General features: G+C 50.5%; 1 protein-coding gene across 3 annotated transcripts in view; it reads left to right on the top strand.

The window, feature by feature from the left end:
• LOC138569156 (glucagon receptor-like) overlaps positions 1 to 14535 on the top strand; it is a 698697-nt gene that overhangs the window by 667106 nt on the left and 17056 nt on the right. For all 3 annotated transcript variants that reach the window (XM_069646870.1, XM_069646869.1, XM_069646871.1), the window contains 2 exons: positions 8179 to 8317; positions 12149 to 12190. In XM_069646870.1, coding sequence (XP_069502971.1) covers positions 8179 to 8317; positions 12149 to 12190 — 181 coding nt within the window. The remainder of the gene's footprint in view (positions 1 to 8178; positions 8318 to 12148; positions 12191 to 14535) is intronic.

Consider the following 14535-nt stretch of genomic DNA (forward strand, 5'->3'; position numbering starts at 1 on the left):
AACAGGTTGCGCAGCACTGCTTGCCCACCCTGGACTCCTCCCTGGAATCCCGATCGACGCAGTAGAATCTCGTGAAGGTGTGCGTCGACCTCCACGTAGCAGCCCTGCAGATGTCCAGCAGGGGCACACCAGATAAGAACGCCGTAGTAGCAGCGATCGCTCTGGTCGAATGGGCTCTCGGACGGCCTGGCGGCGGTCGGTTAGCCAACCGGTGGCAGTGCATGATGCAGCCGGAGAGCCATCTGGAAATAGAAGACTTCGAGAGAGCCTTCCCTTGATTCAATGGTCCAAAGTTCACGAACAGCTGTGATGTCCTCCGGAAACTCTTTGTGCGGTCCACGTAGAACTTCAGCGCTCTAGCCACATCCAGCGAGTGCAAAGTCCTCTCGGCCGGCGACGAAGGAGACGGGAAGAAAACAGGTAACACCAAGGGCTCGTTAAGATGGAAGTCCGACGGCACCTTGGGCATAAAGGAGGGGTGCGTCCTAAGCACCACCCTCGAGGCATGGAAAGTCAAGTACGGAGCTTTGCAGGATAGGGCCTGGATCTCTCCCACTCATCGTGCGGAGGTAATGGCCACCAGGAATGCAGTCTTCCACAACACAAACTTCATCGGTGCGGAGTGCATCGGCTCGAATGGAGGCTCCATGAGCCTGGTCAGCACCACGTTAAGTTCCCACGCCGGGGACGGGGCCTTCACCGGCGGGAACGACCGGAACAGTCCTTTCATAAACTCTTTTACCAGTCGATGGGACCACAGGGACGTCCGTCCTGTGGTTCTGGTATATCTGGAGATCGCCGCCAGATGAATCTTAATGGAGGCATGGGCTAGCCCAGCCTTTGCCAGCGATAGCAGGTACAGCAGCACTTGAGGGGCCGTAATCCGTAGGGGGTTGATCTGTGCTCGGCATCAGATAGAGAACCTCTTCCACTTATGACCGTAGCATTTGAGAGTCGAGGACGCCCTGGCCTTTGCAAGAACCTCTCTGCAATCGGCCGGTATATCGTAGCCTCCAAACTCTAGCGCTGCAGGAGCCAAGCCTGCAGGTTCAGCGACGCCGGGTCGTGGTGGAAGATGGCGCCTCCTTCTCTGGAGAGAAGGTTCGCGTCCGCCGACAGCTTGATGGGAGGGGACGTAGACAAGTCCAGAAGGTCCGGGAACCAGATCTGCCTCGGCCATGCCGGTGCGACGAGGATCATCCTGCACCGGGACCTCTTGAGCTGGCTGATGAGTCGAAGCAGCAACGGCAACGGAGGGAACGCATACAGGTATAGGCCGTCCCAGGGGAAAGAGAACGCATCGCCCATGCTTCTCGGCTGGGGAACCCTGCTGGCGAACCTCTTGCACTTCGAGTTTGTCGCTGTTGCGAACAGGTCGATTTGGGGTTTGCCCCATCGTCGGAAGAGTTGATCCACCTGATCCTGGCGCAGTTCCCACTTGTGACTCGCGCGCAGCTCCCTGCTGAGCGAGTCGGCGATGGTGTTGCTTTCTCCTGCCAGGTGGAAGGGAACCAGGAACATCCCCTGGGCGACCGCCCAGTGCCACAGATCCTGTGCCTCCTTGGATAGGGCTGGGGATCTGGTGCCTCCCTGCTTCCGTATGTAAAACATTGTCGTGGTGATGTCCGTGAAGATCCGCACCACCTTGCCCTTGAGCGACGGGAGGAACGATTTGAGAGCCCAGAACACGGCTCGGAGTTCCAGGACGTTGATGCGCAGGAGCCTCTCCTCTGGGAGCCAGAGGCCTCTTGCGTGGAGATCTCCGGTGTGGGCGCCCCAACCTTCCAGGGAGGCGTCCGTCGTCACCGTCTCCTGGTACGCCGGCGTCTGAAAGTCCTTGCCTGCCGTGAGGTGCGCTCGAACGCCCCACCAACGAATCGCCCGCCGGAACACCTCGTTGAGGGGGACCCTGCTTCGAAGGTGCCCGACGCCTGCATCCAACGGGCGTCGAGAAATTCTTGAAGAGGGCGCATCCGTAGATGCAAGAGGACATCATCCCCAGGAGGGACTTGATGGACCTCACCCTGGCCACGTCCGTGGCTAGCAGGTCCTGCACTTTGCCTAGAATGGTCTTCGTCCGTTCTTCCGACGGGGCCGCCAGGCGCCTCACTGTATCGAGCTTCGCTCCCAGAAACAGGGCCACCTGCGACGGCACCAGGTGGGACTTTGGGTAGTTTATGGCGAATCCCAGGTCTGTGAGTAGCTGGACGGTCCTCGCAGTGTGTTCGACGGCGAGTTCCCTCGTCCTTGAGCGGATGAGCCAGTCGTCCAGGTAGGGGTAGACGTGAATCCCCTGCAGGTGCAGCCGCGCCGCCACTTGTGCTAGGCACTTGGTAAAGACCCTGGGGGCCGACTTCAATCCGAACGGCAGTGCTCTGAATTGGTAGTGGCGTCCCTGGACGACGAACCTGAGGAACTTTCGGTGACTTTTGAGGATGGGAACATGGAAGTAAGCATCCTCCAGGTCCAACGACGATAGAAAGTCGCCTTCCTGTACGTGCTGGAGGGTGACCATCCTGAACTTTTGTGATCTGATGTATTTGTTCAAACGACGAAGGTCCAGGATGGGGCGCCAGCCGCCCGTCTTCTTCCTGACGAGGAAGTACCTTGAGTACACCCCGGAGCCTCTTCGGGACAAGCTCGATGGCGCCTTTCCTGAGCATCGCCCGTACTTCCAACAGCAGTTGCGGGACGTGATTTTCCTTCCTGGCCACAGGTGGAACGTGAGGGCACTTCTTCAGGAATTCGATAGAGTGTCCTCTTGCCAGGGTATCCAGCACCCAACGGTCGGTGGAGATGGACTTCCACACGCCGACGAAATTCGTCAGCCGGCCTCCCACCGGGGTGCTTCGGTGGGGGCCCGAGACCACGGCCGGTTCAGTCCTGCTTGGAGGTGGTGGCCTTGCCGCCCTGGCCACCTTGCCGACGGCAGCGAGGCGCTCCCTGCTTGCCGCGACCCCTGTAGGCCTCCTGAGACGAGGAGCGTGCCGCCTGGCGGTAGGACGACAAGCCACCGCTGGATCCCTTGGAGGCACCTTGTCTGCCTCCGGAGCTCCGAAAGGGCCGTCGTTGCTGAAGGGCTCCTAGGGCGCGGGCCGTCTCCGTGTCCGTTTTTATGGCTTGGAGGGATTCGTCCACCGCCTTCCCGAACAAGTTGCTGCCGTCGAACGGCATGTCCAACACCCTGGTCTGGACGTCCTGACGGAAGTCGGTCGCCCGGAGCCAACCCCGTCGTCGTAGGCAAACACCATTGCCCAGCTGGCGGAACCCGGTATCGGCAATATCGGTTGCCACCGTTATGGCGTGGTCCGACGCCACCTCGCCCTCTTGCAGTATTTCCAGGGCCTCGGACCTCTTGTCGTCGGGCAGGAAGTCCAATATGGGAGCTGGCTTAAACCAGAGCTCCCTGTCGTAACGGGCCACGATCGCCAGGGCGTTGGCCGCTTTGATCGTCGTCGCCCCATGGCGTCCAACTTCTTTCCCTCGCCGTCCGGCGGGGAATTCGACGTCGAGGCTCCTGACCCCGCCGCTTTCTTCTTCGCCGCCACCGAGACGACCGAGTCTGGCGTTGGCTGGGCCCTGAGGCACAGGGGAGCGGTTTCGGGGACCCGGTACTTCTCCTCGTACCGGTCCCGTTTGGCTGGTGCCGTGGAGGGGTTTTTGAGAACCGACAGGCCCTCCTCCCAGATGTCATCGATTAGAGGCACCGCGATGACAGTCTTCCTCTTGGCCTCGCGGCGCTGATAGAGGAAACCTTCCTTTTTATGCTCCTCCGGGGAGAGCTGGAACAATTCGGACGCCCTGGCGATCATGGCGTGGAATGAGCCAATCTCGTCGGGCGGCGAGGCCCGTGCGACGGGAGACCCGTTCCGTCGTCGTCGCCGTCAGAACCCGTCGTCGAGCCCAACGCACCGTCATCTCCCGACTCGTGGGAGGATGAGGAGGGAACTGTAGGCCTTACGGGGACGAGCGGAGGAGAGGGTTGGGTCCTCCGTCGTTTGTTCTGAGGACTTTCTCGACGGGCCAGGTTGCGGGTCCTCCGGCCTGGGAATCTCGTCCTTATCTCAGAGCATAAGGACTGGATCACAGACAAAATGGCCGCCGAGCCATCCTGAGGCCTAGGTTCCGGCTGCGCCGGAAGGGAAGGCTGCTCTTCCTCGCCATCGCCGTCTTCCTCGGTTATCTCCCGAGGATCTTCCTTACGGGATCGAACCTTCTCGAATTGGACTTCGAGGTTCCTCACGGCCTCGGTCAGTTCCTCCTCCGAGGCTGACTCCGAGCTCGAGGAGGCTACCGTGCCCCCCCTCGCTTCTTCCATCATGGCGGCCACGACGATGGGCTGAAAAGAGGATGCCCTCCTTGGCGGCAGGGAAACTCTAGTCCCGGAGGCAGTCTCCGCTGGCGGGGTCTCTGCCGGCTTGGCCAGAGTCACCGCGATCGCCTCGATAGAGGCCTTTGCCTGCTGGGTAGGGGCCTTCACCAATTAAGGTGCGTCCCGGGCCTTCTCCTTTGGGGGAGGGGCGACGCCTCGCTCCCCCTCTTTCGAGATCGGACGGGGCTTCTCCCGAAGCTTACCCGGGGTCTCGGACTTCCTCTTCCCCGAACCGGAGCGCTGGCTCGTGGTTGACAGTGCCGGGGAAGGTGCGCCCTGCCTGGCGACTGAAGAGCCCGACCTTTTGGAGCTCCCGGAGCCAGCGGACTCGCGGCGCTTGGCCTGGTGTTGGGCCCCCGTCTCCGGGGCGCCCGCACAGGACTTAGAAGCCCGCTCGGACCCTTTCTTCTTCTTCTCACCCGTTGAGCCCTTCTCCAACCAGCTGGCGAGACGGGATCGACGGTCCCTCATGGTCCGCTCCGACAAGTTCTTGCAGAACTGGCAGTCCTTCTCTACATGAGTCTTGTCCCCATGAAGACAGTAGAGGCATCGCGAATGTTGGTCTTCCTTAAACACATTCTGCAGCCCGCATCCATGGCAGCTGCGAAACAGCTTGGGTCCGGGCGACGAACTCGCATCCTGGGCCATCTCGAAGTAGGCCGCGAATCTTCTGGAATCCTCCAAGAAGTTGATTCGACGAAATCTTCACTCTTGAGGGGTGTAGGAAAATCCCGCAACGGGTAGCCGTTAACGGGAGTAGAAACGGTGGAGCTTGAGGCTCGATTAACCGAAAAAATGTGAAAATTCACCTGAAAAAGCGCGAAACACGCGGTAAAAGCTCGAGAGCTAAGCACGAGGACTCCCAACACTTGAACGTGCGGTAAAAATCTGAAGATGGCTGCCAGAGGCGGGGCTTAGGTAGAGGGCAGTCATTGGCTGTGGTCAGTATGACGCAGAGATCAGTGATTGGTTACTACTACGAAAGACAGATCAGAAACGAAACTGATACTGATTTTTTATTTACCGAGGATTCCCAGCCTGACGACGGGGAATATTCATGAGCATGTGAATCCATGCCAGACTCCATGCTGGAGAAGTCAGCACCTTACTGGCAACAATTGTTGGTATTACCGGCACCGGTATCAATGGTGCCAGTAATACTGGCCAATCCCCCCCATGGAGTCCTAGGTGACTCCATGGAATGGGGATATACAACCGTTGCCGGAATTCGTAATCCGGCGATAATACTGCCATACCGAGTGCTGGTAACGGTAATACATTCTGTCAGGCGACTGGCGGATTTACCGCCAGGATACCAGCAAACTCATAATGAGGCCCAATTTTGTCAGGACCCAAAATGCGAGACATAGACAATCACAATATTTCCAATACGTCTAGCACATAGTAGCATGATGTTTACCAATGCACACCATATATTGCATAAAGCACCTAGAGGGAGAAAAGAGGGTTAACACTTTAACAGCCAAACCCAGAGGAACATCAAACATTTCGATTTTTATCAGACTTGTAGTACCGGAACCATAAAGTGTTATTACACTCCAGGAAAACAGATACGGGAATAACTGAAAGTTACACAAACATAACTTGGAGCAATTTCATGAACAAGGTTGCAATACAAAGGCTTTAAAAATACAGATACAATCAGAACATGCTCAAATTCCAGTCTCCTGCAGGAAACTCCAGGGACCTTTAAACGCCATTTAGGTAGAGTTTTGCAAGGCGGTAACCATTCTCCATAGGATATAATGCAACTAAGTCTGTAGGCACAGCCAGGTTTATGGAGAAAAGTTAGGTAGGTTTGAGTGCAGAGAAGGCAGCAAACAATCGACGGGACCTCAGAGAAGACCCTCACGTAGACCTCCAGTTCCAGTTTCGAGACCAAACAGCCCCAAGAGAAAAGGAAGCAAATCAGGATTCATGGCAATGTACATGGCAAACAGCGGTGCGAGGGGACCTGCAGAAAGACACAACCATAGAAAGAGGGTACCCCTGAGGGTATGTGTCAAGAATAACCCACCAGCCGAGAACTCAGAGGTAAGTACGTATGGCAGATGTTCTGGAAAACAGCTCAGAAACTGTGAAACAACCCAGTGAGTACAAGCCTTTTTCAATTTTAGGTCAAAATACAGGATTTGATTACCCAGCGACTTCAACACCAGACAAACAAAGATCCAGAGGAACCAATAGAAGGTCAATCAGCCTTCCCACAAGGGTGATCCACCAGCCAGGAGTGAAAACAACAATGAGAAAGATCCCAGGAAGGCACTGTAACCTGACCAAGTGGATCAGGACAAGACGGCAGCAGCGCCTACAGCATACAAAGGAAACAATGGCGGTGGCGACCCAGGATGGCCCATTAGAAAAGACGGTTAGTGATATCCCGCCTTCCTTCTGAACAACAGGAGAATCATTCTAGAAGACTCTGGTAGAATTATTCAGAAACCATCCCAGAACAGGCCAATCGAGCTATCCAGTAGGGAAGACCAGGGAAAGGCTAGAAAGGGGGGTCTGAATGGGATGTGTTGTTGTGAGTGGAGGTGTGTCTCGTAGCGTCATGTGTGTTGTGGGTCGATGGAAAGAGGGGAGGTGTGTTGTGTAGCGCTCTATGGTGTGTGATGTGCAAATGTATAGGGGGAGATGTGTTGTGTATGGCTTACCTGTGCAGAATGAATGTTGTGATGTCATGTGGAGTGTTTATGCCTGAGTGTTGGAATGTATGTGTAAATGTTCTAATCTGATCTTTTGATTAGCTCTCTGCCTGGGTGATGGGCTGCCAGTGTTTTTATGTCATTTATGTAACTTGAATGTAACTTAAGAAACTGCTTATAAAGATAACTATGAAGCTGGTAATAAGCCTAACAAGTCAACTTAAGAAGGCTAGGAGCTGCATCATTTCAGGTACCCAAATCCTGCCCCTTAATAGCCCTTTTTCCTGAAGGGCATCAGATTTGATTATTACTATTAGGGATAACCATTGTGCGCTGTGCCTTTCAAAGGAGCTAGAGCCTGTCCCTTGTTCGAACTCAGAATGCCCCAATACTCAATGTTCTCATTACGGGTGAGCTCTCAGGGCTGGTGTATGGGTATTGGTCCCATGCATACCATGGGAGGTTGCAGTGGAACCCCACTTGTTTCTGGCACATGCCACATGAAGAGGGGGTGGGTCACATTAGCCACCACCAAGGCTCCTGAGCCCTAAGCAGCCGACAAGGGCTGTCGATTCGAATATCAGTGGCGCAAGAATGAGCTCTGCTAGTGGGACCAATGCCCACTACCATCTCAACATTGTCTTCCTGTTCTCAATGAGTCGACTGCAACTTCTTCTGTGGCGATTAGCAAAATAGTCTTCCTGGCTATGTAACAGGGCCATCAGAGAGTATGCATATGGTGGAAGATTTTTCCATATCTTTAACAAAAATATGAGCACGGGAGGCCTGCAGATTTGTGCCAAATGCCAGTGGCCTTGGAAAATGGAAACATGTTTGCGTTGAGAAGGAGGAAGAGAAGATCAGCCTATGAAGATCCATAGCTTGTTTCTTCCATTTTAGTTGTTCTTTATGAATACAGGTGAAAAGCTAGCCCCGCCGTGGCCTATATCTGTCTTTCCGGCCTGTCATTCGTTGAAACTACGTGACAGAACACAGCTGGTTTCTATTTCTTTTAACTTTGCCTCATGAATGGAGGAAGAGTGGGGTAAAGTTGGAGATCAGAGATCGTCTGCTTTCACGCTCTCATTGCTCAGTTCTATTAATGGTGGTCTGTTTTTTTGTCCACTTCTCTTTCAGGCTGGCCAAGGCGACTCTGACCCTCATCCCACTCTTCGGAATCCATGAGGTGGTTTTCATCTTCGCCACCGATGAGCAGACCACAGGTATACTCCGCTACATCAAGGTCTTCTTCACACTGTTCCTCAACTCCTTTCAGGTGAGTAAAGAGAGGTCCACTATGAGCATTCACGCACCATACACCAGTTGAGTGTAGAGTACTAAGTGAAGGCAAACATGGCATACTTCCGGTGCGATGACAGCAGCTATTGATGGCTACCTTTTGGTGAGATGGAGAACTGGTCCAACCTAACACGATTTAAGGGTTCTTAATAACAGCATCAACCTATTGCATGTCATATACTGGCCACAGATGAAATTACAAGTGACTAAGGTATCACAATCAAGGCAAGATCACATTGATAACCAAAGCACACACCCAACTATGAACTGCCAACGTTCTTGTTAAAAGGATTGAAGCAGGCCTAAGGTTTTGACACCTCAACTAAGGTAATACTTTGTACTGTGGGAAAGGAACCACACAAAAGCATATAACATTGCAGACGAGTGTGGCATTCTGATCGTCTACAACAAATTCTGATGCTAGAGGGATGTGCACACCATCAAGTGCTCTGTGAATCCACCAAGGCTGGGTGAGGTCCATGTTCCTGTGGGCGGTGGAAGGAAACCATATTTTAGACATAAAGAATTGAGATCTCTTGTTGATAGCATTACACTACACCGAAGTCCTTACCAGGCTCAAGGAAGATGGAAGTTGGTGTGGGGTGTTAAAAAACTGCTCGAGGCCAAACTAAACTGCAATACGATCGTCAAGCCTTGTTCAAGGTAATGAACCACACACAATGGACACAGCAAACTCCTGTTAAAAGAGAACTCTCGGCGAAGGGAGGGATGGTCACAAATAATCTCTTGTGACAGAAGTGAAGTACAACCAAGGTCACACCAGCTTCTTGCAAAACAGTTGTGGGTCCTTACTTTTAGTAGCTGTTATTAGAATTTCAGATGGGAGCTTTGCTTTTCTTAATTGCTTGTCAGAAGGTGATACTCCCCAAGTTATGGTTCCTTCCCCTCAGCAGATGTGAATGGCACCTCAGACTGACGTCATATGGAAGGTCCAGCTAAGGGCCGTAACGCCTGTCTGAGATCCCATCAGGCTTGGCCAGATTAAGACATTTCTTTGCGGATACAATTCCATAGTTCTTTGTGAAAACATCTTTTGCAAAACTGTCTCTTTCAGTATTGTTTTTAATTGCTTTGGCCTTTAAGGAGGAGTTACCACCCTGTACCCTCCTCCCCCTTTACCATCACCATTCATTAGGTTTCTTCACCATTCAATCATTTCCCTTTTGTTCAATATGATAAAAGTGGAAGGTATTGAACATCAGTGCAGATTATTTGTATATTTTATTTTATATGTATATGTAAAAATGATTCTAAAACCCAAAATTGCTTTTTAAATGCGGAGGTTCAATAAGCACAGCCATACCCCTGAGATTACGACTGTCACATATATTGAGACATAGCCTCTCAAATAGGGTCTAAGCAAGAGTCTAGCCACTCTCTGCTTCATGTAGATACTAATTGTATGTGGTTTGTGATAGTCCCAAACCCCCAAAGCTGTAGTTTAGCCTTGGGCCTGCCTCCAGAACGATGGCACTATGTGACCCTCTGGGTAATGTGGTGAACAAGAAGAAGGACTCTGGCAATTAGAGGTCCTTTTCAAGGAGTTGTATTCAAATAAAAGCACCAAAAATGCCTAACTAGCCCTATCGCTAGGAGGGAAGTTCTCTACCTAGCAATACAAAAACTAAGGGTGCAGTAAGTCCAAAATAAAGTTTGTTGGTATCAATCCTATCAAACTTACTGGCCCTAACACTTTGGAAAAAACATCTAACTAAAAGGTAAATGGGAGGCTTTGTACAATAGCCTCAGCAGGCCATCACCTGGACCAATTCACATTTGGTTTGTTCTTGGGTTTCAAAGTTCCTTTTTCCACAGCAGGATTTCTTCCCAATCTTTGTATCAGGTTATGGGTTTTACTCTCTGTTCACAAAGAAAACTGTCTCTTGTTGTGAACATTTCCATTCCTCCAGGATTCCTTGTAAACAAACAAAACACACTTCCTTCTTTGAGGCGTTGGGTGTTATCCTCATGCAGGTCATTTTCTTTCACTCAGGTTGTTTCACGTAGGGTGGCTGTCAGCCCTGTTCTGTCAGAGTTCTCTGCCTTCTGGTGCTTTCTCAGCCTTAATTCAAAGTGTTCATATCTCTTCCTCAATCCCCCTTTCATAGAGTATTTGCACGGTCAGGTTTCTCAGGCTCCGGTAACCATGATAACTTTCACAGCCATTAATCACAATTTTTATATTTGTATCGATCCCACTTTCATAGGGTATTTGTACACTGGTGGCTAAGCTCCACATATCTGTTGGTACACGGTTAGACGCTCTTCAGGCAGCAAATCGACCAACTCGCTTGAATCACAACTCGGCCGCAAAGAGAGAACATGCAAACAATCCTTCTCTTGTCATGAACCCACCCTCTGGAATTCAATCCCGGTGTCACCTTGTAATGCCCCACAATTCTACAATTTCACAAATCTCTAAAAACACGGTTCTTTCAATAATACCTGACAAAGGACTAATTCCAATGGATGTACATACTGATGCACAGACCTCACATTGCTGTGCTTCTGTTAAAAGATGCCAGCTCAAATGTCTGCTATTCACACTCTGTACAGTGCTCTGCTACTCTCGAGCTAGGTCCGCGCTTTAGACAATAAAAGAAAAAAGAAAAGAAATTAGACTGCTCCTCCAAGGTTATCCTCATAAAGGTGACCATTAGGTCAGGGTTGTTCCTTTGAGCAAAAGCAATATCGGGCAACCGGACCATCTCCTCTGCTTCTCCCCTCTCAGGTTCCTCTCTATTGACGTCAGCTACTCCAAAACCCATTGATACCCTCTCGGTTTTGAGTAGGGTTTCTGTTTCCTGGGTTACTGGGGGGATGGCTTTCTCGAGGATTCCCTGATCTACAGCCTCCCCATGTTTAACTAAGTAGTCAGCGGTCCCATGGTTATGGAGGATCCCCTTTACCTCACCTCTATAATCGGGATCTACTACCCCAATGGCAACATTTATGCCGGACCACCACAGCTCTTTTGTGGTCACGCAACCAGATGAAACAGGGGCATTCCTGCCTCTGCTTCCTCTCTGACCTCGGTCAGGTAGAGAGCCAACCCTGAGGCATTCTGCTCACGACTTGCTCACCCTCCTCCCAGCGACTGGCTCTGTGGCCCAGCGTGGCTCCGGCATTCAAGATGTCAGCGATGTGGCCACCTGCCTCTGGATAGCACTTCTCCCTCCTCCGGAGCAGGTTCCTCTTTTATATACATCACAGGAAGAAACAGAACAGTGTTCTTCTTTGCTGACCATGGCGTTCAGCCTGTATTTAGAATTGCCTATAGCCAATACATGTAAAGAAGGATCTTTCTTTCTGGAATATAGTCGTTGCAGGAGATTTAAAATCTTTGCCAAATCCATATAGGCAGACAAGGTGGTTTGGACTGGGAGTTCCGCACTGGAATGGGAGTCCTTGTCCCCAAGAGGGGAGTCAATTCTTGTGAGGTCCCAATTGCCCAGACCCCTAGTGAGGGTTTTATGTAGCGGCACACCTTCCTAGCCTCAACAGGGTGGCTCCCCTGTGGGGAGAAGGAGCGAATTGTCCAGATGTGTCACAGAAACCTATGTCATCTACATGTGGGGGAGAACATAAAGAATGTTGCCATGCCTTTTTGCAAAGGTCTGTGACTTATCTTACATTGAAATGGGCAGTTTTACAGCCAGACTATGGGTGGGCTGGGGTATATATGGGGCAGGGTTGCTGGTACCCTCTGAAATGGTGTGTTGTAAAGTCGTTTTTCTTTGTATTCATCTGCAAATACCTAACTCCCTGTGTCTTGTTTATACCTCAGGGGCTCATGGTGGCCGTGCTGTACTGCTTCGCCAATAAGGAGGTAGGTACAGGACAGATTTTCAGGGTCCCAGAAATGCAATCCAGTAAAACCATTGGGTGAGAGTGATGGGGTCATGCTGGAATGAGCGGAAGGTGCTTAGTGACATGGGCAAATCCACCTAGTAGGAGTGCATGTCCAATCAAGTGCATGATGTCAACATGTTATGTAGTTACTGGGTCTTGCTATACTGTGGCCTTTCCCATTTGCATGAACTCTTGGAATTGCAGGTCCTGCAAATAAAAAGTTCGGATTATTGCTGGGTGAGTGAAAGCAGAACACAGGTTGCTATTAGATCTATGTGAGGCAGGCCATATTCTATTGTTGCCTGTCTGTCTGTGTGCTTTGTCTGTGGTATGTTAGGGTTTGGCTATATATTACTGTTCATCAAATGGAAGCCAGTTACCTGCATCAGTGCAGTGTAGTATCCGGTGAGGAGGTAAGGGTGGGTGGTAGATTTTGAGATTTTAACAAGTACTTGATTTGTGTAAGGATCTTTATCTGGTGACAGGTGGACAGTACTGTTGTAGAGTGGAGGGAGTTTGGCCGGTTGAGCGTAATCCGGTGGAAACAGAACAGAGTTTCAAACATTTCAGAAAACAGCAAAGCTCGTGGACACAATGTGCATCCCGAGTCCTGGGTCGCTACGTGTGCCCATATGGCACATCAGTTCATTGCAGTGGTAATGATGCATGCAATGTACAGAGAATGAATTCCAAGTTGGACACCTAGTTGATGCACAAGGGCCTCAGTCACTGGGCAGGAAATCTATCTTTGGACATGTCTACCAAAATCAGTTGCAAAACCTCCCCTTTCACACACATTCACTTTTCTCCAAATATTCCCCTTTCACATCACAGACACACACTAAAATACTGTGCTCTCCACATATGTGAATGCAGCAGTCTCTAGACTTAGCTGTTGAAAGAGCAATACCAGCCGATAAGTATGTCATGCCTAGCACACCTACCGCGCCTCATCGCTATTGATACGCAACTGAATGAAAGGCTTGGTGCATTATGCTCTTTGATAAAGGATGGTGGGAAACTGGTGAGTTCTCCAAGATGGGCAGGGTGTCCCAATTACTTAAACGACGCATAATATTGACCATTTAATGTAACCTGCGCCACAAATCTGAATACGGTCTTGTATCTTCAATGATAGGTGTTATTATCACTCAAATCAATTGTCAGCATGCTATAAACCTCAGAAGGATATTAGGCCGAGCCGGCCAAACCAGGATTCTAATCTGTGACCCAGAAATCTCAGCAGCAAATATTAAACTATGATAGCTGGCTTGCCGGTTCATTTTTTAGGCAGTGGATTAGATCACTAATAATTGTCTGATTTGAAAATGTGTAGAGTTCAATGGCATCACCAAGGTCAGAGTTCAGGAGTGGGAGTTGAGAGGGAGACTAGAATCTCCATCTCAATGTAGCCATGACACGCACACCACGTGAATTCAGACACAGTGAACAGAGGCCACGGAAACACGAGATCACACTGACAAACTGGCACTGCAGGAAGAGGCAAGGGCTGAAGAAGATTTAGGAGAAATACTGGGAAGGCACCACAGTTGTTGAACCCTTTGGAAGTCAAGGTCCTGGCTAAGAAAATTAGGAATTATCCAGGAAATAAATTATCAAAATCAAGCTTGAACAGACAACGGAAACTGAAGGCAAAATATGAGGGTGGGGGGGGGCAAGAAAGGCATTCTAGAAGAACACCCTGTATGGACAAAATCCCCAAGAGAGCAACAACCAGCAGCCTCTCATTTTCAATCATGTTATTTCCTTTCCCCTCCCAATTGGAAATCCCTCGCTCTAATATCAAAAATGTCACCAGTATCCCATTTTTTCAAGTCTGCCCCTGAACTCCATCTTCTCTCCCTGAACACTGCCCAAGCACACAATACCCCCCCCCCACAACCCCCGAACTGAATCACCTACTCTTCTGCATTGTGCTCCATCTTTTTTGGACAATAAATGTTTACATGATCATTTGTATAGATCATCATATTCCATCTCTCGAATATCTGCACAATTTGCCCTTTGCAGTCCTGGTCTGCTTCTTACACCCTTATTTCTGCTTTACTTTTCCCCTCGCCTTTTCTACTGTTCTTCTCTTCTATTTGGTCTCCCTGCCTATCAGCTCGCCGCCACTTCGATTTGTCTAGCATCTCTCAATTCGGACTTTGCTTTGTCTTCCTTCACGTTCTTCTATTTCTCTCGGCTCTTCTGTCACGGTCTTTGTTGTCTTTTGAATCATGTCTTCTATTTAATTTCTTATGCATTGCATTCAAATCTCTCTATGGTCTTGCTCCATCTTCTCTTGTTTCCTACTAATTG

This window comes from Ambystoma mexicanum, chromosome 2q (assembly GCF_040938575.1).
Source record: "Ambystoma mexicanum isolate Mex_15411 chromosome 2q, UKY_AmexF1_1, whole genome shotgun sequence".
NCBI classification, from domain to species: Eukaryota; Metazoa; Chordata; class Amphibia; order Caudata; family Ambystomatidae; genus Ambystoma; species Ambystoma mexicanum.